The sequence below is a fragment of the Hesperophylax consimilis genome, chromosome 20 (assembly GCF_061612785.1).
Source record: "Hesperophylax consimilis isolate HC1 chromosome 20, BYU_Hcon_1.0, whole genome shotgun sequence".
Classification (NCBI taxonomy): domain Eukaryota; kingdom Metazoa; phylum Arthropoda; class Insecta; order Trichoptera; family Limnephilidae; genus Hesperophylax; species Hesperophylax consimilis.
Window position 1 is genome coordinate 19655554 of NC_142855.1, and position 26617 is coordinate 19682170.

The 26617-nt window shown below is 36.3% G+C and overlaps 2 protein-coding genes across 2 annotated transcripts; both read left to right on the forward strand.

The window, feature by feature from the left end:
- The first annotated feature begins 9426 nt into the window (after positions 1 to 9426).
- On the forward strand, positions 9427 to 23329 carry LOC149414288 (uncharacterized). The gene is made up of 2 exons (XM_089643710.1): positions 9427 to 9488; positions 19525 to 23329. The coding sequence occupies exon 2, from the start codon at positions 19578 to 19580 to the stop codon at positions 23319 to 23321; it is 3744 nt and encodes a 1247-aa protein (XP_089499836.1). The 5' UTR covers positions 9427 to 9488; positions 19525 to 19577; the 3' UTR covers positions 23322 to 23329.
- A 2-nt stretch (positions 23330 to 23331) lies between these two features.
- LOC149414289 (uncharacterized) lies at positions 23332 to 24945 on the forward strand. The gene has a single exon (XM_089643712.1). It carries the CDS (start codon positions 23332 to 23334, stop codon positions 24628 to 24630), a length of 1299 nt encoding a protein of 432 aa, XP_089499838.1. The 3' UTR covers positions 24631 to 24945.
- The last annotated feature ends 1672 nt before the right edge of the window (positions 24946 to 26617 follow it).

Sequence of the window (26617 nt, forward strand, 5' to 3'; positions counted from 1 at the left end):
CAAGAAGGGTTTCAAACCGAATACAATACTATGCAAAGACGCTGATGGATCAATTATATCAGATAAGGAACAAATAAAAACAGTGTGGAAAAACTACTTCTATAAACTTCTCAACCCTAATAGCGACCTGAGAAGTCACCCTACCAACATCCCCACTGAATCAAGTAATGAAGAATCAGCGAATCCACCAACAATGCAAGAAATAAATGCTGCACTAAAGAAACTTAAAAACAACAAATCACCTGGGAAAGACAACCTCCCGGCAGAGTTGTTCAAATATGGAAATGAGCATCTGAGAAATCTGCTACTCAATTTAATAACTAAAATATGGACACTGGAAAAAATCCCAGAGGAATGGCAAATAAGCATAATATGCCCAATTCACAAGAAAGGTGATAAATTAAAATGCGAAAATCATAGAGGCATTTCACTTCTATGCACAGCATATAAAATCTACACCATGATACTGAAACAAAGAATTGATAAATATGCAGAAAACCTACTGGGAGAGTATCAGGCAGGCTTCCGCACCGGTAGATCCACAACAGACCAACTGTTCACCGTCAGACAGATCTTGGCAAAGTGCTGGGAATTTGACATAGACATACACCAACTATTCATTGATTTCAAGCAAGCATATGATAGCATAGATCGGGAGTGTCTATATGAAATACTACTACAATTCCAGATTCCACCTAAATTGGTTAGGCTCATAAAAGCCACAATGTCAGACTCAAGATGTCAGGTCAAAATAGATGGAGAATTGTCGGAAGAATTTACAGTATCACAGGGACTTAAACAGGGGGACAGTCTGGCTCCCACTCTCTTCAACATTGTGCTCGAACATGTAATACGAAAAACACTAATAGACACTGGCTCCAATATTTGTTTCAAAAGCAGTCAAGTTGTCGGATATGCGGATGACATCAACATTGTCGGAAGATCAATTTCAGCCATTAAGGAGGTCTTCGACCCTTTAGAAACAGCGGCGCGGGAAGTAGGACTGCGAGTTAATGTTGACAAAACAAAAATGATGGTACAGAGCAGGAACCCTTCGCACAGAAGAAGAAGTAGTGCACTATTTAAAGACAACTACTCATACGAAGTGGTCGATCAATTCACCTACCTGGGCTCCAGCCTGACAGAGAACAATGAGGATCCAGCAGAAATCAGAAGGAGAATCACAGCAGCCAACAAAACATACTTCTCTTTGCTGCCAGTGTTTAAGTCACGTAGTGTCCACAGAAAAACCAAAATAACCATATATAAGACCATTGTAAGAACTGTATTGGCATATGGATGTGAGGCGCTGACACTGACAGTAAAGATGGCTGAAATGCTGGATACTTTTGAAAGAAAGGTGCTGAGAAGAATATGTGGACCGGTGAAAGAGGGCGAACAGTGGCGTATCCGGCACAATATAGAATTGTACGATATATATAAGGCCCCTAGCATCTCTGCACACATGAGACTCCTCAGGCTGAGATGGGCTGGGCATGTACAGAGAATGCCGGATACACGCGTCCCAAAAAGAATTCTGACTGGTCACCCAGGTGGAAAGAGAAAAGTGGGAAGACCCAGACTGAGGTGGGAAGATGAGGTAAGAGGGGATGCAGCACAGCTTCTCCAGGTGACAAACTGGAAGTCAGCCGCTGAGGACAGGAGGAGTTGGAGGCGACTGTTGCAGGAGGCCAAAGCTCGATATGGGCTGTAGCGCCATCGAAGAAGAATATTCGGCGTTACTGTATTCCATTTTAAACCACAATAATAATTAAAATTTTCAACAAACGAGTAACTCACACTTTTTTTAACATATCAAAATAACACACACTTTGATTTAATGTTTGTTAATTAATCTGAAAACAAAAAAAGGGTTAATTATAGCTTGTTGACACGTAAATTATACGACCACTAGACAATACCGTTATCAGCAAACTGAAGTTGTCGCGAACATCTTGTCGCGTGGGTGGTCTAACACCGGACGTCAGCCATTGTCTTGTCTTCAGCCCATCAGTAATACGGGTATAAGTCCAAAATTTTAAGAAATTAGTTTTTGATGCAGACTTGAAACTTGAAATAAATTAGGTAAATTTTAGATGTCGCTGTCAATACGCACTTTTTTATTAAAAAATCTTTTGATACACCTTAATTACATAAAAATAATAACTATTTGCATTGGGGGCAGTGGAAAATATTTCATTCTAAATTTCGATTACGTAAACTTAAAATTAGCTTTCGTTCTGTGAAACGAGACTGTCCATTTCAAACATTATTTTCAAATGTCATTTTGTTATGTTGGTATTCTTGTTACTTTACGAAGAAACGAACGCCTAGAGACAAAATCGCGCGGGTATTTTTTTTTAAAAAAACTAAAATTCCGCCTAATTAGTATTTACCTAATAAGAATGCATTGCGTGCATTGTGATTGAAATTTAATAGCTTGATTTTTTTTACATTAAAATCACTAATCGCGCGGGCGTTTTTTTTTAATGTTAAAAATCTAAAAAAAATAATTTGGAATTCTTCTACAACTTATTAAGTTTGGCTCTCCTGAGCATTTATCTTTTTGGACTTGCATCCGTATGCTTCTCGGGTACAGAATTTGTTGAAGAATGTGAAATTTGATACGGATGTGCGATCTGCTTCGTGTTATTTTATGGAAACTATAGTTCGTCTTTCTTTCACGTGTTTCTTGAACCGAGCAAATAGAAACAGCTATAATTTTGTCATATTTTGATGATAGCTACGTCTGTCGGCCTCCTAACATCTGTCGAAATGTTTTTAACCGTGAAGCGACCGAATATTTTATTATTACAAAGAATTAAATGATGGGCGATTTCAAAATAATGCTTTAAATCCTCAATTCTTTGTTTGTTTTTCTTTTAAATAGTTTTAATTAGTTAGGTACTTTGATCGTCACTAATAATTCACAAGAATTTGACCAAAAAAGAAATCAACTTCTGACTCGATTTACTCGAAAACGAAAGCTCAAATCAAAAAAAGTTATTCCACAAAATTGACTCCAAATGTGATGTAGATTCCCCAGTTTCCCGCTTGTACTACGAGTTTCCGGACACCTTGTATATGGCGGGGAGAGCTGAAAGACATCATAGCTTTTCTATTAATGAACACAATTGTAATCACTAACTAAACAGAAAACATTAAATCCTATCTGTTGAAGACCCATTATTATAATTGTTTTAATAATAGTAAACAATTGAGCTGCATTCATAGTTTTAACAGGGAGTATATGGAATACCTCTTCATAACGAGAGAGTAAACTGTGAATCACGAAGACACGGGCAGTAGTAGCTGCGCTTTCACTATTGTAATCTATTCCTGCTATTGTAAGCTGCCTCCGCGGTAATCTAAATATGGCTTTATATGAATGTCATCTGTCATCAATGTTACATTCAAATCACTTTCCATTAACAAATAAAATTTATGTTTAACATATGACAAAATATTACTATCGCTCTGTTCGTTTAGTGGGTTTGTTTGAAAACTGGAGCAAACTCTTCTTAAAGTTCTAGGATGAGGAAAAGTTGGATGATCTGAACCTCGTAGGAATTTATATGAATGAGGTGAAATACAATACAAAATGCTACTGAAGATTACAAAACGTGCTGAATATCTTAAAGCCCCAGATTTTCGATTAAATAATTGTAATTGTTTTATTATTATTTTTTTGTATTTTGGAATCATCTGCTGATAAGTCATTGATTTCACATAGACATGAACTACAGTTTGTAATACAGGTAATACAGTATCTATAGTATTGACAGAAACATTTTTGAAGGATTGAATCGATAATAATATAGGTAGTATTAAGTTCATTGTGATTATTTAATTGCTGGGGAAAATTTTGTTCACCTAATTGTTTTAATTCTACGCATTCAACAATTAAAGTCAACTGTAAATTTATATCAACAACTGCAGATGCAATGACTTTTGGAGAAGGAGTTGTGGCAAGATAAAATAAAACCACGGAACTTTCTCTTTTCATAGTAATACAATCAGTTGGTAAGTTATTCTTTTCAATGCAACCTAAAAATTCATTAAAATTTGAAAAATGGTTCTCGATTCAAAGAATTTATTAGAAACTATGCTATTTTCTACTGCTATTTGTAAATTAAGAGGTTCTTTCCTGCGTTTCCTCGCATCCACACTTCCTCGGGCTGCAGTCGGAGGTGCTGACAGGTAGGCTGGACAATTTGGCAGAAATGAAGGCACCACTCCTGTAGCAAGCTTCACTCTCTTGTAGTTCATTATACACTGATCTCCAGTTTGTATATTCTTGTGCACACTGGCTGTAATAATGTCATCCTCTTTAGAATGCAGCTCACAAACTTAAAAAGTTATTACTTAAATGTTAATTTATGTCTTAATGTTTATTTATAAATGTACCTCTTTCTTCTGCTAGCCTGTCTTACAAGATATATAAAACTTAAAAATTAACATAACAGCAGATCTGGTAGTTATTTAGCAGTATAACTAGGTACTTCATTGAAAACAACTTCCGTGAGCATTATTTACGATAAGTTGGATGCATATGTAATCACTCCTGGAGGAACTTATCAAAAATTTACGAAAGTCGTAAATTTTACTTTTTTTTATATTTGTATGTTTTTTACAATAAATATACAATTTATACATATTATACAGTGTTATAAAGGTAAATAATAATAGCTTTTCCTCACCATAAAGAAACGAGGCTCTTGTGTTTGGTGAGTGAATCCTAGCTCAATTATATGGAATCAGGAAAGGGATAAGTAAGAAATAGGCAAGATTTATCAATAATACAGTTTCAAGATTTGAAGGAAATAATAATAAGAGTAAGATATGGACTTTTATAGTAGTTTTAGGTAATTTTTTAATTTAATTTTAAATTCCTGAATATCTTCAATATTTTTTAGGTATAATGGAAGTGTGTTAAAATATGTTATACCTAGATAGAGTTAGGTATTTTGTGTGTGCTTTGTATTAAGTTTTGGGATTTTGATAGTTTTTTGATATCTTGCTGATGAATTGAATTGTAAGTTATTTAACTGTATTTCTTTATAAATTTGTACAATTGAATATTTTTTATATATATTGTCTATTGTGGGTACATTGAATATTGAAAAGAGAATCTCAGTAGAAAATTTGGATGGCTTTTTCAATATTACTTTATCAATCATTGAACTATTTTAAGTGGATTTAATATATTGTTATAAGTTCCTCCCCAGCCAATAATACCATATTGTAATATAGATTGTACTTACAAGTGTAAACCCAGCCATAAATGAACGAAAGCCACATCAGGACAAAGCCAACTCCTAATCCAACACTCGTTTTTGTTTGACAACATTGTGCATATTATCGCAGCGGCAATCCGTTTTGTGCGGAAATGGGGATCCATAACCTAACCGTAAATAAATTCTCGACTTTATAAACCGCAAATAAACAAATCCCTGTTATGAAATATTACTAACTGACAGCTGTCAAAGTCGGCGGCAACGCGTTGTTGTCATGCTACGTCCAGATCCTTGCGACAAGCTGCTTGTCGCAAGCTCAGGCAAGCTCTGGCAAGCGAATGGCTGGCGACCCCACACTTGCAAGCGCGCCAGTACATTTGCACTATTCGCAGCGCCCAAAGATGGCGGACGTCGAAGCAGCTGTTATCAGCTGTCATTTTTGCGCTAACCTATTTCTATTTTAAAGCGAAACAAAACGAAAGAAAGCGAAGAATTCGAAAGAGAAGATGGTGGATGATTAAAATCCATAGAAAGCGTACCAAATAATTCATTTAATATTCTAATTTTTGTTTATTAGTCCGTAAGTTGTACCAACGTGTGGATGCCACGCCAGCGTTTGCCGCAAGCGCTTGCCGCTTGGGCCAAAATATCCGACCTCGATCGGATCGGCGGCAAGCTCTCGCAAGCTCTTGCAAGCCTACGCAAGCCAAGCCACACGCGCGGCACCAGACGCTGGGGCTTGTGGACGCTTGCAGAGGCTTGCCACGTATTTGGACGCGGCTTTAGGAAGCCATCAGCCATCTTACCAAAAATAGAATTACTGGTAGGGTTGCCAGCTCACGTTTTCTGAATTAGAGGATTTGATACGATTAAATAAAGGACATATGATAAAAATAAAGGACATCAATATTTTTTTAATAAAATGCTGTAATGGTATCAGTAGTTACATTTATTAATAAAAAACAATGTAAATCGAAGCCAAGTAATTAGTACGACATTAATTAGTCATTTTGCATTTAAATTAATAAATAAAGTTAATACTTGGTATTACTTTTGGCTTTTTTAATGTATCAATATTTAACTTATTTCGGTTCTGGTCCACGTATTCGTACACAAGAAAAAAATCCTTTCAGCTTGGGCATTAGAAACGGGGATTAAAATTACGTATTGTATTATTTTTAGCAGATTCTTGTTTTCATCCGTAGATGTGAGAATCTGAATCCAAATTTCAAGAACATTTTCTTATCGTCTATAATTTTCTGGAGAGGAGAGGCTTTTATATACAGAACTCTTCATACAATGCATCAAGGTTAATATTAGGTATCTGTAGTTTTGATACCATGATGCACAAATCCTGGAACTTAATTTCTTTCGTCTGTGTCAGCGGCTGCAAACAATGGATATTACTGTTATCTGAGAAATCGAATCGCGATTCTATATATGTCAGTACATTTTGATACCACTTGTGACGAATCAAATTTCGTCACAAATAAATTTGAGTTATAAACTGAGAGTGTCCCGCAGTGTGCGCTCAAAGACAAGTGTTGACAGACGGGGGTTTTAAAGAAAGAAGGAGAAGTGCGGGGTAGGGCGACAGGTCCTACGAGCTCAGGAACGAAGACAGTCAAGATCGAGGCGGGAGAGAAAGGAGACCGAGACAGGAGTGGTGGTGAAGTACGCGCTCCCCGCCCAGCGGTGTGATGCTGGGCGGCGGATGAAGAAGTTACAGTAGAATTAGGAAAAGTGATTTTCAAGTGTTATCCTCCGCCCGGCGACGTAATGTTGGACGGGAGGCGAATAAAGTGCGGTGACCAGACGCGGCCGGGAGGGCCTGAGCTGCAGAACTGCAGAAGCTGCCACCTAGGACTTCGGCCTTACTAAGGCCATCGAACAGAATCTACTCAGTGACAACAGTGTAGCTACAGTGAACAATGACAATGCGAATAGTGAAGAAGTGATCCGAACCATATGACAACTAGTTAAGTTATAGATGTAAGTAGATCTAAGTATAATTTAGATTTAGTATTAAGATTTGACAAACCTAATTAAAATTGAGACTCATAATTAATAGATGTTCATAATTAAATTCACCTCCCTAGTCCCCACCCAAGCAACCCGAATTGGTGAGAAGGCAGAGTATGCGGCTGAAGAGGTAAGTATAAAACAGCAATATATTTAACTATGATTCTGAGCTAGATGCCGGGGATGTTAACATGATATTGTCACACACTCCAAAAATATAGTAGTGTATTTTTCAGCCTGAGAAGTAGACATTTTTCGAAGAATTTGCTGGACTGCCATTCCAAAAAAGGCATCTTCAATTCTATTTACTTGCGTACAGACGAAATAACACGCTCTCTAACGTCACGCGTCACCTCACCTAGCAGAGGAAATAGGCGCCGAGCAATATTTGCCCGACCGTGTTCCCAATTTCGACTCAGCCGCCCGCGCCGCGCCGCCGCCCGCCGCCTCGCAGCACATCGCGCGAAATCACGCTGATTTATTTATTTTTTCCAAATTAAACGACAAAGTATTGTCCTCTATTGAAGATTTTAAATTAGAGGACAAGATCAATTTTTGGGTCAGAAATAGAGGACGTCCTTTAAAATAAAGGACGTCTGGCAACCCTAATTGTAGCGGTCTTTGTGAGCAGTGAGAACTCATGGAGAACTCACAGACATATGAATATTAATATGTCTATGTGAGAACTTCATAAATTAAACTTAAAACAACTTCCGTGAGCATTATTTACATCGCTCCTGTGAGTAACATATCAAACACTGACATATTTTCAAATCAAAATAACATGAATACGATCTCTATACATCACATTACAGCACACATAAATATGACAGCACAGCACCAGTGTCGCCAACGAAGGCGATTTATCGCCATTTAGGCTACTAAGAACGAGAATCGGCGACGTAAAAATTCAAAAGGCGACTGGTCGCCGCGCCGATTAGGCTACCACAAATTTTGGAAAAATGTGAGGAATTTTTCGAAATGGAATTCCGTAGCCACCCCCCCCCCCCCAATTGTTGTGGGGAATCATATAATGTTTTTGACTGTGCCGAATTTTTTTTCAGCGAAGATGCGTAACAACCTCCCCCCCCCACGGATTTCAAATATTTTGTGGGGAATTATGTTTTACAGAAATTCTCTAACAACCCCACCCCCCCATGGATTTCGAATAATGAAAGGGGGAATCAAGCTCACGTAGAATATTTGTGGGGAATATGTGGGCAGAATTACTGCAACTGAAATTCGGCTACATTAGGCTACTAAATGTTTGAAAAACGGCGACATTAGGTCAAGATAGTTGATTTATGGTCAAGATCCGTTGGCAACACTGCACAGCACATCAAGATCAAGCACAAAGATGGCACAAAGCACAAAACTCATTACAAATACGAGACGGTCACCTTCTAAAGCCGGATTTCAATTAACAATCGATTCGTCGCCTTATTAAATATCATAAATTAGTCCAGAAAGTGCTTCGTTGGTGATTGAGAGAACTTCCAGGACATCCATCCAATCCGCATTAAAAGTGTAAATCCACGGCGCAGCGGACTGACAACATACGAACATCACGTTTCCAGAAAGCGCTTCGTTGGTGATTGAGAGAACTTCCAGGATATCCATCCAATCCGCATTAAAAGTGTAAATCCACGGCGCAGCGGACTGACAACATACGAACATCACGTTTCCAGAAAGCGCTTCGTTGGTGATTGAGAGAACTTCCAGGATATCCATCCAATCCGCATTAAAAGTGTAAATCCACGGCGCAGCGGACTGACAACATACGAACATCACGTTTCCAGAAAGCGCTTCGTTGGTGATTGAGAGAACTTCCAGGATATCCATCCAATCCGCATTAAAAGTGTAAATCCACGGCGCAGCGGACTGACAACATACGAACATCACGTTTCCAGAAAGCGCTTCGTTGGTGATTGAGAGAACTTCCAGGATATCCATCCAATCCGCATTAAAAGTGTAAATCCACGGCGCAGCGGACTGACAACATACGAACATCACGTTTCCAGAAAGCGCTTCGTTGGTGATTGAGAGAACTTCCAGGATATCCATCCAATCCGCATTAAAAGTGTAAATCCACGGCGCAGCGGACTGACAACATACGAACATCACGTTTCCAGAAAGTGCTTCGTTGGTGATTGAGAGAACTTCCAGGACATCCACCCAATCCGCATTAAAAGACGGAGCGAGCACAGGTGCAACGAGCCGCCGCTTTCGGTAAGCATATTTTAACGACTTCTTTATCTTGAAGAGCCTCGACTACAAATCGACTGCAATGCGGATCTGAGTTGGCGGGTTCAAATCCCAAATCTATTTCATTTTACTACTCGAGGAGCGTCTTCACAAAAATACATTTTTACCTTATTTTATTCCTATTCTATGTATTGATTTGTCTTGAATTTGGTTTGCCAAGAATGATTTTCTAAAATCTATATACAGGTTGTTAAGGGACGCACTTTAATCATTGGTTAAAGTAAGTCAAGTACGTATTTACACCCTGTATTTACCTGCTTTATGTATAATAGAAAATGATAATTGTTGACAAATTTCTGCATATCTACATCCTACATCTATAAAAGTGAAGTTAGTAGGTAGATATATATTATTATTTCAATGTATATCTCAGTAAGCCACCAGTTATATAAAATAAGATACTTTCATTCTCAACCACATGTTTGGTTTTTAAATACTTTGGACATAATAAGGAACGGTAGGTACCTATTATATTTTAAAATTTTAATTAAGGATTTTTATTATTATATTTTAGGTGGAATTAGGTTCTTTGGAAGATAACGCAAAAATAATATTTTGTTTTGATCAAAAACAGTAATTTTATTGTAGAACTAAAACGTATGAGAAATTTTTTGTTTCAAATATGCTTAGGAGTTGGTATACGAGTATATCTCATTAGTCTGTCTAAATTCGCACTTTTCAAATATGGATACGAGTGGGTATACGAGTATATCTCTTTTGTCAAAATTCGCACATTTGAAATTTTTTTATAAAGATCGCTTCTCATAAAATAATATAGTTTTGTTATTATTCATCAGTAGCTGATGTGTACCCGGCGTTGCACGAATTTTCTCTACTTTCTAAAAGTATAATATTAATGTATTATATGCATAAACCTTTCGGAAGAAATTTTCTAAATGATCGTGGAAACCCTATTAAAATCCATTGCGTAATTTCGAAGAACTAAGCGCACAAACAGATAGACGTAGATAGCGACTTTATTTTAGTATAATAGAGATATCAACAGTTAATTAACACGAAACTTATAAAAGAAATGAAATATCAAATTGCTCTTCCCTTCACATACATCTGTAATCTCAGTATCACTAGCGGCATATTCCCCAGCCATTTTAAAAGTGCAAACATTACCATTTACATTTGCCTATTTACAAATCCGGAGACAAACTACAGGCCTATCTCAATTTTAAATGTGCTCACTAAAGTACTCAAATATCTAGTGAAAATCCAATGTGTAGACTACTTCGACAAACATAAAATCTTATCAGAAAATCAGAATGGTTTTGAAAGAACATGGGAATACAAGATGCAATCTTAAAAATAACATCGACCATTCTAAAAAAAATTTGACCAAAAAAAGTTGAATGGCTATTTCTGGATCTGAGAAAGGCTTTTTTTCTTTTCTTTTTTAAAATACTGGAAAAAATATGTACTAAAAAATCGCTTATAACTGGTTCAAATCATATATAACTTACCGCAGCCACTCACTAAATGTAGACAATATAACAAGCCTCACTAGATACATAACTTCCCCAAGGAAGTACATTAGGATCCATCCTGTTTTTACCACATATATTGTGTCAGTTAGACATTAGCGGAGATGTTATTTGCTTTGCGGATGACACTGTTCTTGTTTTTACTTCGGATTCTTGGACAAGTGTTTATAAAAAAGCAACTGAAGGAATCAACAAGATTAAATATTGGTTAGACAATAATATGCTGACACTAAATACAGACAAAACAAAGTAAATGACATTTAGCATAGATCCCTGACGAACCAAGACTCGATGAAAACATGACTGCACATCTAAAAAAAACTGCTTATGGAACCCATTAACCTGTGTTACCCAGGTAATTAAATACTTAGTCATTTACATTGACAACTATTTTAGATGGACAGAACACATAAATAAAACAGCGGGTAAAGTTAGAAAACTTTTATATATTTCTTTAAGGATATATATGAAACATAATGCAATCGAAGACTTTAAAAACAATATATTACGCATTAGACCGACACAAAAAAACCTTATAGATTCTCGGCAATACAGTTATTTTAGGACTTCACAGTACTGAACATAGTACAGCACATAGTACATAGAACATAGTACATAAACATTGTAACTCTATATTACCAAAAAGACATCGAACAAAGAAACAGACATCAACACATGACCCCGAAGATAAATGCCACCTATGAACAAAGACATTTTCATAATCTGGCTCCAAAAATGTCCAATTTAATTGAAAAAGACCTGGCAACAGGTATATATCTAAGACGCTTGTATTTTTCTCTTTTGTTCTCATTCATTTATTTGTATCTTCATTTCTTTCTTATGTTTTTTTTTTATTTATCTCCCTTACTATATATCTTTTTTATTTATATATTTTTTTTTTTTTTTTTTTATATATATCTCTGATCATGTGTGAATTTTATAAATTATAATTAGATTAAACTCCCGCCACCTTGAAACAGGCTCAGCCTAGTGAGGTGGATTATACGAAAAAAATATATGCTATTTCTATTGGTTAGTAAATACTGTAAAAAAAATTATAATTGCATTTTTAGATTATCATTAAATATTAACCCTAATTATTTACTTAAAAAAGGCTCACGAAAAAAAAAAGATTTTTAGACATGTATTTTCTCTTTGTGAAAAAACCCCTCGTTTGTTTTTTTTTACTGTTTTTTCAGTTACTGTATGTACAATATTGTATTTTATACAAATATTACAAAACTGAGCAATCAGTTTGATTGTAAGAAACCTCTTTTTTAAATTTCATTTTTATTTTTTTGCAAAGAAATACTTAACATAATATTATGATCATTAACTTTTTTGTAATACTTAACATTAAAAGTTGTAGGTATTTTAAGTTTTACTATGAACAACTTGTTTACGGCATGTAGGTATGGATTACAGGACTAGGTATTTGTTTACGGCATGTAGGTATTTTTATTTTGTTTTATTTTATTTTAATTGAGACAAAAACAGGACATTTAAAGTATATTCTTGTGGTTACTATAAAATGAATTTACATTTAAATATAAATGTCCCTAGACTAGCAATGCAGCAATCACATTTGCACATTCACTGAAGGAAACACAACAATATCAGTAATTTTTTGTACAAAGCTTAAAATTACAAGACACAATAATTTTAAAAATATCTTTAAATTAGGTATATAATAGAAAATATCATAACATATTTAGATAAGGCCGGTTGGTGGCTGAGTTGACATCGCGTTTGGGTCCCACCCAGGCGTAGTGTGTTCAATTCCTCGGCTGGCTAAGTCCTCCATCACAACACAAGCAACATTTTCTGCTTACTGTGGTGGTAGTAGGAGATTTTCAAATATTGTCAGGTTATTCGTAACCCGGGAATGTTTGTCTTTCTGTTAAAAAAAAATACAAAATCAACAAACAATACATTTTTAAATTTTTTTTTTTAGGTACAGATATCGTGTAGATATCTTTTGAAACAAGTTGTATTATTTACGAACATATATATGCAACCATGTATTTTAGCAATATCGTTGTATGATCGAGACATTCTAGACATAGGATTAAAATAACCAGTGTTATTAACAAAAATTTCGGTCCAAAATATGTGAAGGTTTCTTGTAAATTTGGGCCTGGCGTTTAACTTGATTTGATGGACTATGTTACTATCTACTTGATTATTCACAATTCTGTAAAGCATTAAGAGGTCATTTATTTTTCGTATTTTAACTACACTCTCTAATTTGAAATATGTAAGTCTAGTACAGGGGTCTCCAAACTACGGCCCGCGACATCTTATGACCCAATCTTATTGTTTTAATTGTGATTGTGATAAGGTGGATAAAAAACTCAGAATGATAAGTTTAGTATAATAGGCAGAAGACTTAACTAAAGCATAGTAACAATTGTAATGAATCTAACTAACACATAAACATATAAAATACTAATGGGATTTATGTAAAAACTATCGTCAGTTTCAGTTTAACGATAGTTTGTAGTTGTTAAAAGAGCTTTAAGATGCTCATCGGTTAACTTAGATCTTACAGTACTTACAGTGAGTAGAAGACAAAAGATTGAAAATTTGACTATAGTCTGCTTTGTAGAAGTTCAATTTTGTTGATGTAGATCAGAGGTTCCCAAAGGGTTCTATGTCAGCGAGAAAAAAATTTGGGGGTCCACGAGATTCAAATGGGGGTACATACGAGCGGACCCCCATTTACCTTAAGTCAATATTTAGGAGTTCCGTAAATGACACAATAGACCTAACACAAATATAATAGACTGAGAAATTACTTATTTGATATTTCGTAAAGTTGTTTATTGAGGTAGGTATATAAATAAAATTATACATTCCTTTTCTTGTCAGTATTAATATATTCAAGCAAAACATTGCAAATCGAAGTAGCGAATTTTCCTAGATTCCCAACTTGTTTTTGAAAAACGTCCAGGGTAATAATGACGTTCAAAATTTAAATGTACTTCACACAGACTTCAAAACTAAGTTTAAGGACATTTTGACTGTGGAAATGGAATGTTGAAGAATCGTATATCATATGACAAGAAGAACTGACCGGAATAAGCACTAACAAAGAACTTAAGGGGCAGTTCTGTAGGGCCAGCTACAGAAAGAAATTCCCGTTGCTTATCCTGCTTCATTTTCATTTGGTGAAATACCTCACAAGGGCGCCCCTGTCTGCACAACTTAAAGACAGAGGAACTTTTTTTTTTTTTTTTAATTTTTTTTTTTTATTTTTTAAAAAAGAAAGACAAACATTCCCGGGTTACGAATAACCCAACAATGTTTGAAAATCTTCTACTACCACCACAGAAAGCCGAAAATGTTGCTTGTGTTGTGATGGAGGACTTAGCCAGCCGAGGAATCGAACACGCGACGCTCGGGTGAGACCCAAGCGCTATGCCCACTCAACCACTGACCGGTCAAACTATACCCGCTACCCGGTTGTTGGACAGGCAAGGTAAGGGAATCTTCTTACGAAAAAGAGAAATGATTATCACATGGGACGTTAATAGTTTTAGGAAAATTCAATATTCGGCAGGCAGGGGGTCTACGGAAAAAAATATATTTGGCAAGTGGTCTACGGGGCAAAAAAGTTTGGGAACCTCTGATATAGATGGATGTTTTTTTATTATTGGACTGTAGAATTCAACCGTTTGAGGTTATATATTATCAATGTGGTTTGACCAGTTAAAGTTGACATCTATTGTACGACCAAGATATGTATATTGGTACAATTTTTATTATGTTTGGCCATTTACATTGCAAAGATTGGTTTTTTGTATGCCAACGTTTGACTTTTTATATTCATTTTCTTATTATGATGACTTGCATAAGCATACATTTATTTTTTTGTATCAACAATAATACCGCTGTCGTGGGACCATTTGAATATATTATTTATATCTGTTTGCAGAAATTCCTCATTTTTTTGTGGATTCCTGTCGGCGCATATGCAAGTGTTGTCCGCAAACATGGAGCAAAACTTGCATTTTATAACTTTAAGGCCCCAAGATTGACCCTGCCGCTACTCCAGTATTTGTTAACTTTAATTACCCGTCAATTTTAACTTTAATTTTTCGGATTAAAAAATAATTTTTGAACCAATTATTTACGAGACCACTGATAGCAAATTCCACATTGTTGTGCGTTTAAGCGCTTCGTAGTCCAATGTGTCAAAGGCATTTTTAAAGTCTATGAATTTAGTCTTTAGTTTATTTAGTCTATGAATTTAGTCTTTAGTTTATTTGGTCTATGAATTTAGTCTTTAGTTTATTTGGTCTATGAATTTAGTCTTTAGTTTATTTGGTCTATAAATTTAGTCTTTAGTTTATTTGGTCTATGAAATTAGTCTTTAGTTTATTTGGTCTATGAATTTAGTCTTTAGTTTATTTGGTCTATGAATTTAGTCTTTAGTTTATTTGGTCTATGAATTTAGTCTTTAGTTTATTTGGTCTATGAATTTAGAAAGTAATTGTTCAGTACTTTTTTCTTTTTGAAATCCATATTGTACGGATTTCAAATTCTATGTTTTTCTATAAAATTCTGCATTTGGTTTATGATGGATCTCTCAATAATTTTATCAATACACTCTTTGTCGTTTCCTGATTTATATACCTAGGTCTGACAAAGGATATTTTAAGGTCTTCCTGCATGAGATCTTCATTTACGAAGAGGTTAATTATTAATTTAGTCAAAACCGGAATTACACCATTATCAATTAGCTTGATCTTTCCTTCTGACTTTGTAATATCCATATCATTAATAATTTTTATCACCTTTTTGGGAGAAGTTGTATATTTCGGGAGATTTAAGAATGCACAATTGTTTCTTATGTTTTGTATTTCATTTACAAATGTGACAAATTTATCATATTCAAGATTGTGTCTCCTAGACTTCTCATTGCGTTATCAAAGAATTGTTTTATCGAAACTTTGTTGCGGTTTTCCTAATCAGATTTTTTTATTTCGGCCCAGATTTTCCTCGGGTTACCGTTTAAGCAATTAATTGCATTTTTGGAAAGTGTTTTTGGTGACATTAATACATTTTTTTGTTGAAAGAAAATATTTACACAATTTCCCAACCCATTTTCATACAAAATTTCTGATTTTCCCTGTAGAATTTTTTTTCGGAAAAATAAACACTTCTCAACATGAAAAATTTGTAAACTTCGAATGACAAAATCAAAAAGATAAACGTCCAACCAAACATAACTTTTCCAAAGTCAAATAGAACTTCTGATATTCCTGCTACCGGATTGCCTGAAATTATTTTTCCAAGGAACCGACTATTTTGGGAATTTCTACCTTTCGATTTAATACACAGACATAACGAATTTAATTCGTTCCAGAATCTTACTTGTTATGTGAAACACCCGTTAAGAGAAACAATTGTTCCTATATTAATCCATGTAAAATACTATAATGCGTTCCATGCCAAAAAATATTCATTTCATTTTTATTTTTAACGTTTATTAAAATAAATTACAAACTTATAAATTTTTAAGAAGCGTAACAACCTGAAATAAATTACAAACTTATAAATTGTTAAGAAGCGTAACAACCTGAAATGTGATTTCGATTTGCAAAAAATAATAAACTGTATTATTTATTTGTAATAAGCATTTACTTTGTGGCTCGTCATAATTTACAATAAAAGATATAAATTTGTTTTAGACCACTTTAATTTTAATTGTACTTTACCGGTTTCGGAAGCACCCTTCCTTCATCAGGAGAATATTAAAACTCTCGAAACCGGTAGAGTACAATTAAAATTAAAGTGGTCTAAAACAAATTTATATCTTTTATTGTAAACTGTATTATTATTTATGAATTTATGACAAATAATTCTTTATTTTTTACTAGAAAGCTGTCTAGAGACATTTGTTTTTGCCGACACTTTAAAATATGGTGAAAATGTGACACAGCATTACCATTTGTAGAACGCATAGCCACCTCCTTATTAGGGAGAAACAGTTTCCCATTTTTCTTATTGTGCCAGAAGATTGTTGCTCTGCTAATTCTTCATCAGCCACTAACAAACTCTTAACTTCTTGCTGTGAAACACAATGCAACTCGTTGACTGTAAACTTCGCGGGTACTGTTTCAAACCACTCAAAATGACATACGACAACGCTCTTTGGCCAAAGCTTCTTCCAAGCAGAAGTGAGGGCCCTCTTGCAAATCCCTTCCCACACCTTGTCAATCATCTTGAGGCAAGTGACGATGTGAAAGTGATCTTTCCAAAACTGGGAGTGAGAGTGAGTGAGTCCGTTCAATCACCTCAAAACAACGCTTGAAGAGTCTTTTAGTGGAGAGTTTCTTAAAGTTAGAAATAACCTGCTGGTCCATAGGCTGGAGAAACGGAGTGGTTTTGCATCCATCATAGCATCTCTCTTCTTAATTTAATCCTTGTTCTTGAGGATAGTGCAATTCTTTGATGTAGATCGATTGAATGTGCTCGCTAGATCAGCCACGCTCAAACCTCGTTCTCGCTTTTCAATGATTTTACGTTTTATTTTTACAATTACCTTTTTTCTCTTATAGCTGTCTTCTTTTTATCTTTTCTTCAGGGACATTTGTCCAAGGGTTATTGCACAGACAAAATTACAAATAATGTCTGAACACAAATGTGTTTGAAAAAATGTGTGATCACATGCGACACTAACGTGCTAGCGGAACGAGTGCTAACCGGAGACGCACTAGCGCGTTAGTCCCGGCTCACAAGTGAGTGACGAGAAGATGGGACTTGTCCTTTCTGCGTCACTCGTTATTTTATTTTTATTTTATTTTTTTATTTTATTTTATTTTTTTTATTTTATTTATTAGCGTTATAAACAGTCTTTATACATACATATATGACAGTGATCAGAGTAGTTATGTCATTGACCAATAAAATAACGACAAAACAAACCATAACAGAAAAATACATAACAACATACCTAATACAAACAATTCTGATAAAGTACATCAATTATCAAAAATGTATTAATCAATTGAAATATTTAAAAAAAAAAATCGATTATACGTTAATCGTTATACGAATCGTTATACGATTAATCGTTATACGAATCATCTGTTTTGCTCGTTATGCGAATTACTCGTTATAGAAGGTGCTCGTTATCAGAGGTCGCTCTGAAGTTAGAAAAGTTGAGCTATATAACGATATATTATATATTTTAAATGGTATTCATGGAGTTTTAGAGCTCTCAAACCAATTTGATTAAACATATTAAAGCAATAGGGAATCACAGCTAAGGTGCGAATTTTAGCGCTCGGCGTTTAATTTCGTCTCATAAGTTCTGGTTGGTAGTAGTTTTCTTAGTAAATGGGAGTTTTTTTACTTAGTAGAAGTTATACGACAAACGGTTCCATGATAACTCAACACAGTGACAATTCAACACACTTTTAAAAAGTCATATAAAGTCATTAGAAACGATGAAACTTTTTTTTTAACCTAACCTAACCTACATAACCCAGTTAATACCGTTTTTGTTTCATCACTTTCCATGACTTTATATAACTTTTTAAAGATGTGATGAATTATCATTGTGATGATTTATCTGGTTACCACGACATACATACACTTTTTAGGCATTCAGAAATGGTTTTTATTAGGATATGAGAAAATATAGAAAAATGAATATGTGTAAATTATAATAATCACCGTTATACCTAAAAGGAGCAATATCAGGGAGCTTTAATAAATTTAACATTTAAGAACCGCCTGCAGGACCTAGCAGCAAAACGCCCTCGGTAAAGGGGTTTTATCTGCTAGTATATAAAATTACAGAAGAGTGTATTGAAAAACACTTATTTCAATAAATTTAAATTTCATGTTGACAAAAGTTCCTATGTACCTACCTATAAATTGAAAAACATTTAGGTCTTTTCTACAAGGCTTCGAGATTTACAAATTAAAACCATACCCGGGTGTTTTTTTAGTGTATTTGTCCAATACTTTGTTATATTTTTTACTAAATAATTGAAAAAAAATTCAATCAATATATATTTTCATGTAATTTAGTACAGATCACATTTACACGGAGAAAAATGAGCCTGTTAAAAAAGTGACAGCATGCCAACTTCCTGTTAAAATATTAGTCATTGAGAATGTATCGAGAACATGTGTTCTTATCCTAATGAAAATCATGACTGAATGCGACAATATCAATATTTGTATTAATACATGTTCCGCTGTCCTCATAAAACATTAGTTTTTAACTGATACTTTGTTAGGAACTCTGTCAATGCATTCATTATTGCAGTCCCGTTCTTAACTGGAAAACGAATAACTTGACCAGATTTTTAATAAATTAACAGTAAGTTTTCTCCGTGTGTGATCAGTGTTAAAAAACATATATCTTACTGGAGTTGGACATATTAAATATTATAGGGAATTTGGGTGAAGTTAATTTGTATAAAATTAACTCAGTGTTCTTTTACATAAATGCAGTTCCGCAATATTCATTCATTAATCATTCACAGATTCATTCATCAGTTGCCAGTTGCCAGTTGAAAAACATTTCCATCTAGTCAAGATGCAGGCGGACGCGAGATTGGCTTATAGCGCAACCAACTTGCAGGAAACTCTTCAATTTTATCAGCGCATTGATGACAACACAAATAAAATGGGTTTGGAACCACATCCTAATAACGAAGTTATGGAATCCTTTGCAAATCTGGCGAGTTCGGATTGTTTGGAGGAGCTAGACCTGCCCGAAGGGTGGTACCTGCTGACCACCGCACAGAACAACTGGACAACCGGATACTTCGGCTGTGCGTTTTGGAACCCTTCGCAGCAGCAGATTGTTATTGCACATAGAGGAGCGGATGTTGGAGCACTCGGGGCTGACATTAAAGGTATTATCGGTTACAAATCAACAAGATGGATGAGCTCAGCGGTGTCATTTGCAGATAATATTAAACAAGTAATTCTGAAAACTAATAAACAACATGGCAGCCGTTTCGTAATATCCATCACGGGGTGCAGCCTCGGGGGGTGGTTGGCCGCAGTTACAGCCATGACAGTCAAATACCTCAAGAGGAAGGGCAGTGGCTTTTGTAAGATTGACAGCCCCGAAGAAGGCCTCCACGCGCATTCCCTGGCCTTCGACAGCCCGGGGGTTGAGGAAATGCTGATGAACATTTGCAGAGATTACAATATACAGTATGACGGATCCACGTTAACCAGGCAACTGGACATAACATACTTTACTGGACACCACTTGAAGGGAAGTAAACTTCAAATCGATCCTGAATGTGGCAAGCACTCAAAAGAAACACCAATCTTACCATACAGCACTGTTAAATCACTGTTAAATGTATGCCAGCTCGGGGTATTTTCCACAGAAGAGCTTAAATTTATACAAAATTGGAGCTTTTTTCAAAACAATACGATAATAAAAAAAACTGAAATTGAAAAATTTCTCCTCGATCAAAAACTTAAAAAAATAGATTTCCCACCATTTGAGATTAATTCAAGAAGGAACACTATTACTTGTGATTCGAGGGAACATTTAGAAAATGTTATTCGTTTAACTAAAGAACTATTGCGGTGGTTTCCCGCAGAGACCATGGAAGCCATGCATTTACAGAAGCAGAGTATAAAGTCAGCCCCATTGCATATGGCTAGCCTGGCCTACCTCCACACCTTGCCTGATATCCTGGACTGCGAGGACACCTTGGGGTTGAAGTCATTCTTGGAATCTTCTAAACGTGTTTTACAAATAATTGTGACTAGTGATTTTGAATTTCAAGTCGCCAGATTGTACAGTATATTGATTCTCATGAAAAGCCCAACATTGGACGCAAAATACTTGAAAGAAAAATATCACACTATATTGAGTTGGAAACATTTGCCAACTTTAGTTAAGTTTGTAGATTTCGAAGGCTTAAGCGAGACCGATGTTAACATTACTAACCTGATCATTCTCAATTTTGAATCTACAAGTATAATCACTAGCCAATTTAGACCAATATTAAAACATTTAGAAAAGTTCAACGGCAAGAAACTTGTGATTATTCTATCGCAACCAATTGATACAACATCATATAACGAATATGAACCAACCGTTGAAACTAAGACTGTGGAAACATTTAAACTAGAAGACCTAACTCCTTCGTCTAGAAAAAGAATATTCTCCAGAGATGTAATTACCATAGGTGAAGAAACGCTCAGCCTCGATCTTTTACTGGGAAATGACTGTGAAACTCCCAACGAGAAAATAAATCAACTGATTTCACCCATTTTGATGGACCTCGCAATGTACAACCTGAGCATAGAAACAATCCCAAACAACCTTCCGAGACTTTGCGAATTACATATTCTCTATTCGAAGGGGAACAAACTAGTAGACAGGGAGAGGCTGACGGCACTACTGGAGAGGAGTGGGGCCAGTTTACCACTGCTGGTGATCAGCGATCCAGAGCAGCTCAGCCAGGACTACTGGGAGGGGCTGGAGTCTGCGCGGGGGAGGATACTCACCACCGAGGAAGATGGACCGGACCTCTTTCTGGAAAAGTGTCGAGAGGAGTCAGATAGACTAATATATTGGTTCCGTTTATCCGCTGAAGGCTTCTCCCTGAACGAAGTTTACAATGGAAATGTTTACATATCCAGGAAGTTAAATAGTCGATTTATCATTAAATCCATGAATGAATTCGTTCAGTTCAGCGGAGATAAGGATTTATTTATATTCAAAAATGTGGTGGATAAATTATCACTTATTGGACCCTTCAAATTATCCAAAGAGGATGAGGATTTATTTTTCTCAAAAAATTGTTTTCAAATTGAAAAGCATTCTAGCGAATTGAATATCGGAAATATAAATACAGATGGTTTGTTCAACAAACATTATTTTAAAATGCTTGAGATTGAAGGTAACCCTTGTCTGGTTTGGCAATACTCCCACGGCTCTCTGGAAGCCATTCGCCCCTTCATCACCATGGACTACAGGGACTCCATCGAGGAAAGAGACTTCAGCATTATGAAGAAGAAGATGACCATCATTGCCGCCGATCCCGGTATGGGAAAATCCACCAGCCTGACGCGCATGTCGGAACTCATTCGAGACTCAGGTATTTGGGTATTAAGTATTGACCACAATTTCAAAGGTCAGGCTGACAGTCTCAAAAAATTACCTATCAGACTAAACATGCAATCTGTTACAGATTATTTGATACACGCATCGGGTTTACCTACCGATAAAAAGTTGTTAAGAAGTATATTGCAGCATTGCCTCGAATCTGATAATTCGAGGCAGGTTTGTGTTTTGATCGATGCATTTGACGAGATTTCTGAGGAATACCAAGTGAAAATGTTAGAGCTCTTGAAATATTTAAAAACGGCTACAACGTGCCGAACAGTAGTCACCACACGTGTCCATGAACGAAAACGTCTTGAAAAAGATTTGGGAGAATTTGCGGTAAAACTGGAAGAAATTACAAGAGAAAAGCAGGAAGATTATTTGGTGAACTTCTGGCTACCTCACCTAGCCTTAGAACTCCCAGAACACGGAGAGCTGGAGAAGGAGAGGCTGTGTAAGTTTGCCAGAGAGCTGCGGGATGAGGTGGAGGGAGTGCTGGGGGTTGACGTGGCCAAGTTAATGGGCGTCCCGCTGCAAATCCGTATGCTGGCTGAAGTGTTCCTCCAGCAGGCCATACAGGCTGTATTGTATCCTAAACAAGTTAAAAACTTAAGCAAAATCACCAATCTGTTTGACTTGTTTAACCAGTTCATTGAAGTCAAGAAGAAAAAATATTTTGAGCAGAAGAAGCTACCTCCTACCTTTCAAATTGCTGTAGTTAAAGAAATAATGAAAAAACATTGTGTCTTTGCTTTCCAGAACGTTGACCCCACGTTTGTCATGCAAAATTTCTCAGACACAGAACTATCCCACCAGGAACTGGAAGACATAAGCAGTCTAGGGTTAATCCAAATTAAAACTGACGGAACTTTTCATTTCATTTCCATGTTACAAGAATATTTTTGCGCTGATTTCTTCGTCAGATGGCTCAGACAGGGAAGAAACAGTAAAGAAGATAACATAATGATTAAAAATGAATTTTGTAAAATTTTGCTCAAGCCAAACTATAAAATAATCAGAATGTTCATCGAGAGTCAGCTTGAAACGACGCCAATACCTCGCGAAGAACTGGAAAATCACCCGATAATGTACCAACATTGGTCTGATCATCGTCAGCTATTCTACCACGACAATAACAAAACTCCATTGCATATAGCAGCCGAAGAACAGAGTACATGCATTGTTGGAGATATATGAGGAAGCCTATATGTCCTGTATATCAGCAAGAGACAAGGCCGGGAGAACCGTGCTGAACATAGCTTTGAAGGAGGGAAATACCAATATTGTAAACCAAATAACTGAAAATGTGAGGAGTTGCACGGACAAGTCAATGGTAGGACTAATGCTTGCAACATTCTTAGATATGGGAGCCGACATCAGTGGCAAAAATATGCATTTTGAAGAATATATTTCAAATGCACAGCAGTTACCTAATATAAACCTGGCCTTGGAAAGAACACGTCACATAAGAGAAAATATATTTGAGCCATTTATTACAGCAGTGAGATATCATGACTACGAGACTGTGCTGAAGATCTTCAGTGGCCTGGAAAGTGACACAGAGCGAGCCTACTTATTGATTGCCACTGATGGTAAGGGCGATACTGCCATCAATCTAGCGGCGAGTAAACAAAATCATACATTGTTTAAATTATTTGCAAAACAAGGAGTTTGTGTATCGTATGATAAAGTTGGACGGACCCCCTTGCAATTGGCAGCAAAACAGGGGTATGTTTGTATTGTTAATTTTTTATTAAATCAATCTGAAGAAACCTATGAACACATAAGCGATAAATACTTGGAAAATAAGAAAATATTCGAAAAGAATGATATCACATTAAAGTACGAAAACAAATCTTCCATAAATTGGCAAGATATACGGGTTAATATTATTAACTCGGCAGACGGCAAAGGCAATACTGCCCTGATAAAGACTGCAAAGGGAGGACACCACGAGGTGTCACGAATGCTGCTAGATTCCGGAGCAGATACTAACTCTGCAAATAGCAATGGCGATACTGCCCTGATATACGCTGCACAGCGGGGACATCAGGAGGTGATACGCATGCTGCTAGAATCCGGAGCAGATACTAACTCTGCAAATAGCGATGGCGATACTGCCCTGATATACGCTGCACAGCGGGGATACCACGAGGTGACACGCATGTTGCTAAATTCCGGAGCAGATATTAACTCCGCAGATAGCGATGGTAAAACTGCCCTGATATACGCTGCACAGTGGGGACATCACGAAGTGACACGCATACTGCTAGAGTGCAGGGCAGAAATAAACACTCAGACTAAAATGGGTTGCTCAGCGTTGTCTGAGGCAGCATTCGCTGGACATGTGAATATTGTAAAGTTACTTCTGGAGTTCAATGCCACTACATCATCGCAGGACGTAAATGGGTGCACAGCTCTCTCCAAGGCTGAAGAGAAGGGACACAAAGAGATAGTTGATCTTCTCCGTGGTCACCAGAAAGCCTCACCCGCTGAACACCTATAGGAATATACCACCTTCAGCTGGACTTCAATTGTAACAACTGTTATATTAGTTATATAACTTAAGTACAATATCCATTCTAAACAGTGAATAAATAATATTTTAAAACATGCTTTCTAAATCCAAATAAGATTGAAATATAAAAATTAACTGTTTTTAATAATATTAAAAGTGTAAGTGCAATATAAAACTTATGTAAATTCTACACCAAAAGTGCTTATTTAAGAGTTATTCCCAAATGGTCAACTGAACAACAAAAAACCTTTAAGTTGTGATTATAATATTAACAAGTTTCATAAAAAACATTACAGATTTTAAACATAGTACAATTAACTTAAAAAATATTTTAAACTTTCAACAATAAAAAAATTTTGAAGTTTTTTAAAATTAAAGTTAATAATAATTGTGTTAAGATGTATGAAAATATTAGTTATTTATTATCAATTTGACAATATTACATGTTCTGTGCCTGCATCAATAATGTTTAAAATAAATAAATTGATAAACCTAACCCCAAAAATCAACCACAGCGTCACATGTAGCCGTAATCTTCGTCTGCCCCTGGAACACTCTAAATGCAGCCATAATCCACCTCTGCCCCTGGACATCTCTTGAGGGAAATACTCTTAATGCAGCAGAATCTTCTTCTGCCCCTGGACATCTCTCGAGGGAAATACTCTAATTGCAGCCAGAATCCACCTCTGCCCCTGGACATCTCACGAGGGAAACACTCTACATGCAGCCAGAATCTACCTCTGCCCCTGGACATCTCTTGAGGGAAATACTCTTAATGCAGCAGAATCTTCTTCTGCCCCTGGACATCTCACGAGGGAAATACTCTACATGCAGCCAGAATCTACCTCTGCCCCTGGACATCTCTTGAGGGAAATACTCTTAATGCAGCAGAATCTTCTTCTGCCCCTGGACATCTCTCGAGGGAAATACTCTAATTGCAGCCAGAATCCACCTCTGCCCCTGGACATCTCACGAGGGAAACACTCTACATGCAGCCAGAATCTTCTTCTGCCCCTGGACATCTCTCGAGGGAAATACTCTACATGCAGCCAGAATCCACCTCTGCCCCTGGACATCTCTTGAGGGAAATACTCTTAATGCAGCAGAATCTTCTTCTGCCCCTGGACATCTCTCGAGGGAAATACTCTACATGCAGCCAGAATCTACCTCTGCCCCTGGAGATCTTGAGGGAAACACTCTAAATGCAGCCAGAATCTACCTCTGCCCCTGGAGATCTTGAGGGAAACACTCTAAATGCAGCCAGAATCTACCTCTGCCCCTGGACATCTCTTGAGGGGAATACTCTAAATGCAGCCAGAATCTACCTCTGCCCCTGGACATCTCTTGAGGGGAATACTCTAAATGCAGCCAGAATCTACCTCTGCCCCTGGACATCTCTTGAGGGAAATACTCTAAATGCAGCCAGAATCCACTTAACTATAAGGTAAGCATTCACACAATGTTTGTAGGTAATGAAGCGAGTATTTGAAACAAATTATTTCAGACAGCAAACAATAAGAAAGAATCTTTTGCCACAACCTATGAAACACCTCAAATGTTGCAAAGCTTTCAGCCAAAGTCGTTATTTTAAAATTTTAACATTGTTTCAATATTTTGTTATGAGAATGTGGCAAATATTTTTTAATACATATTTATTTTACAATATCTATTGTGTAAATTTAAAATGCGAATTGAAATGACAGCCCACCGAGTCTTTTTTTTAATTTCACTTTCAAATCCACGTAGATACACACCTCATGCAACCCTTCAAGAGAGTTGTCCACCTATAGGAAATGTCCTGCTGTCTCCCTCCAGTTCCTCACGGCCAGGACTGCGGTGTTTGCCTCCACACATGCAGCCACCAAGTGTAGGCCTCCCATATTTTTTTTAATTTTTTTTTTACAGTAATACCACACAAGAGTCCCAACTGCTCCCGTCTGGAGCCAGTGAGACTATGGCATCCCCAATTGGGGTA

Excerpts from the sequence above, each read along its gene's own strand:
- LOC149414288 (XM_089643710.1), top strand. The coding sequence starts at position 19,578 with ATGCAGGCGGACGCGAGATTGGCTTATAGCGCAACCAACTTGCAGGAA.
- LOC149414289 (XM_089643712.1), top strand. The coding sequence starts at position 23,332 with ATGTCCTGTATATCAGCAAGAGACAAGGCCGGGAGAACCGTGCTGAAC.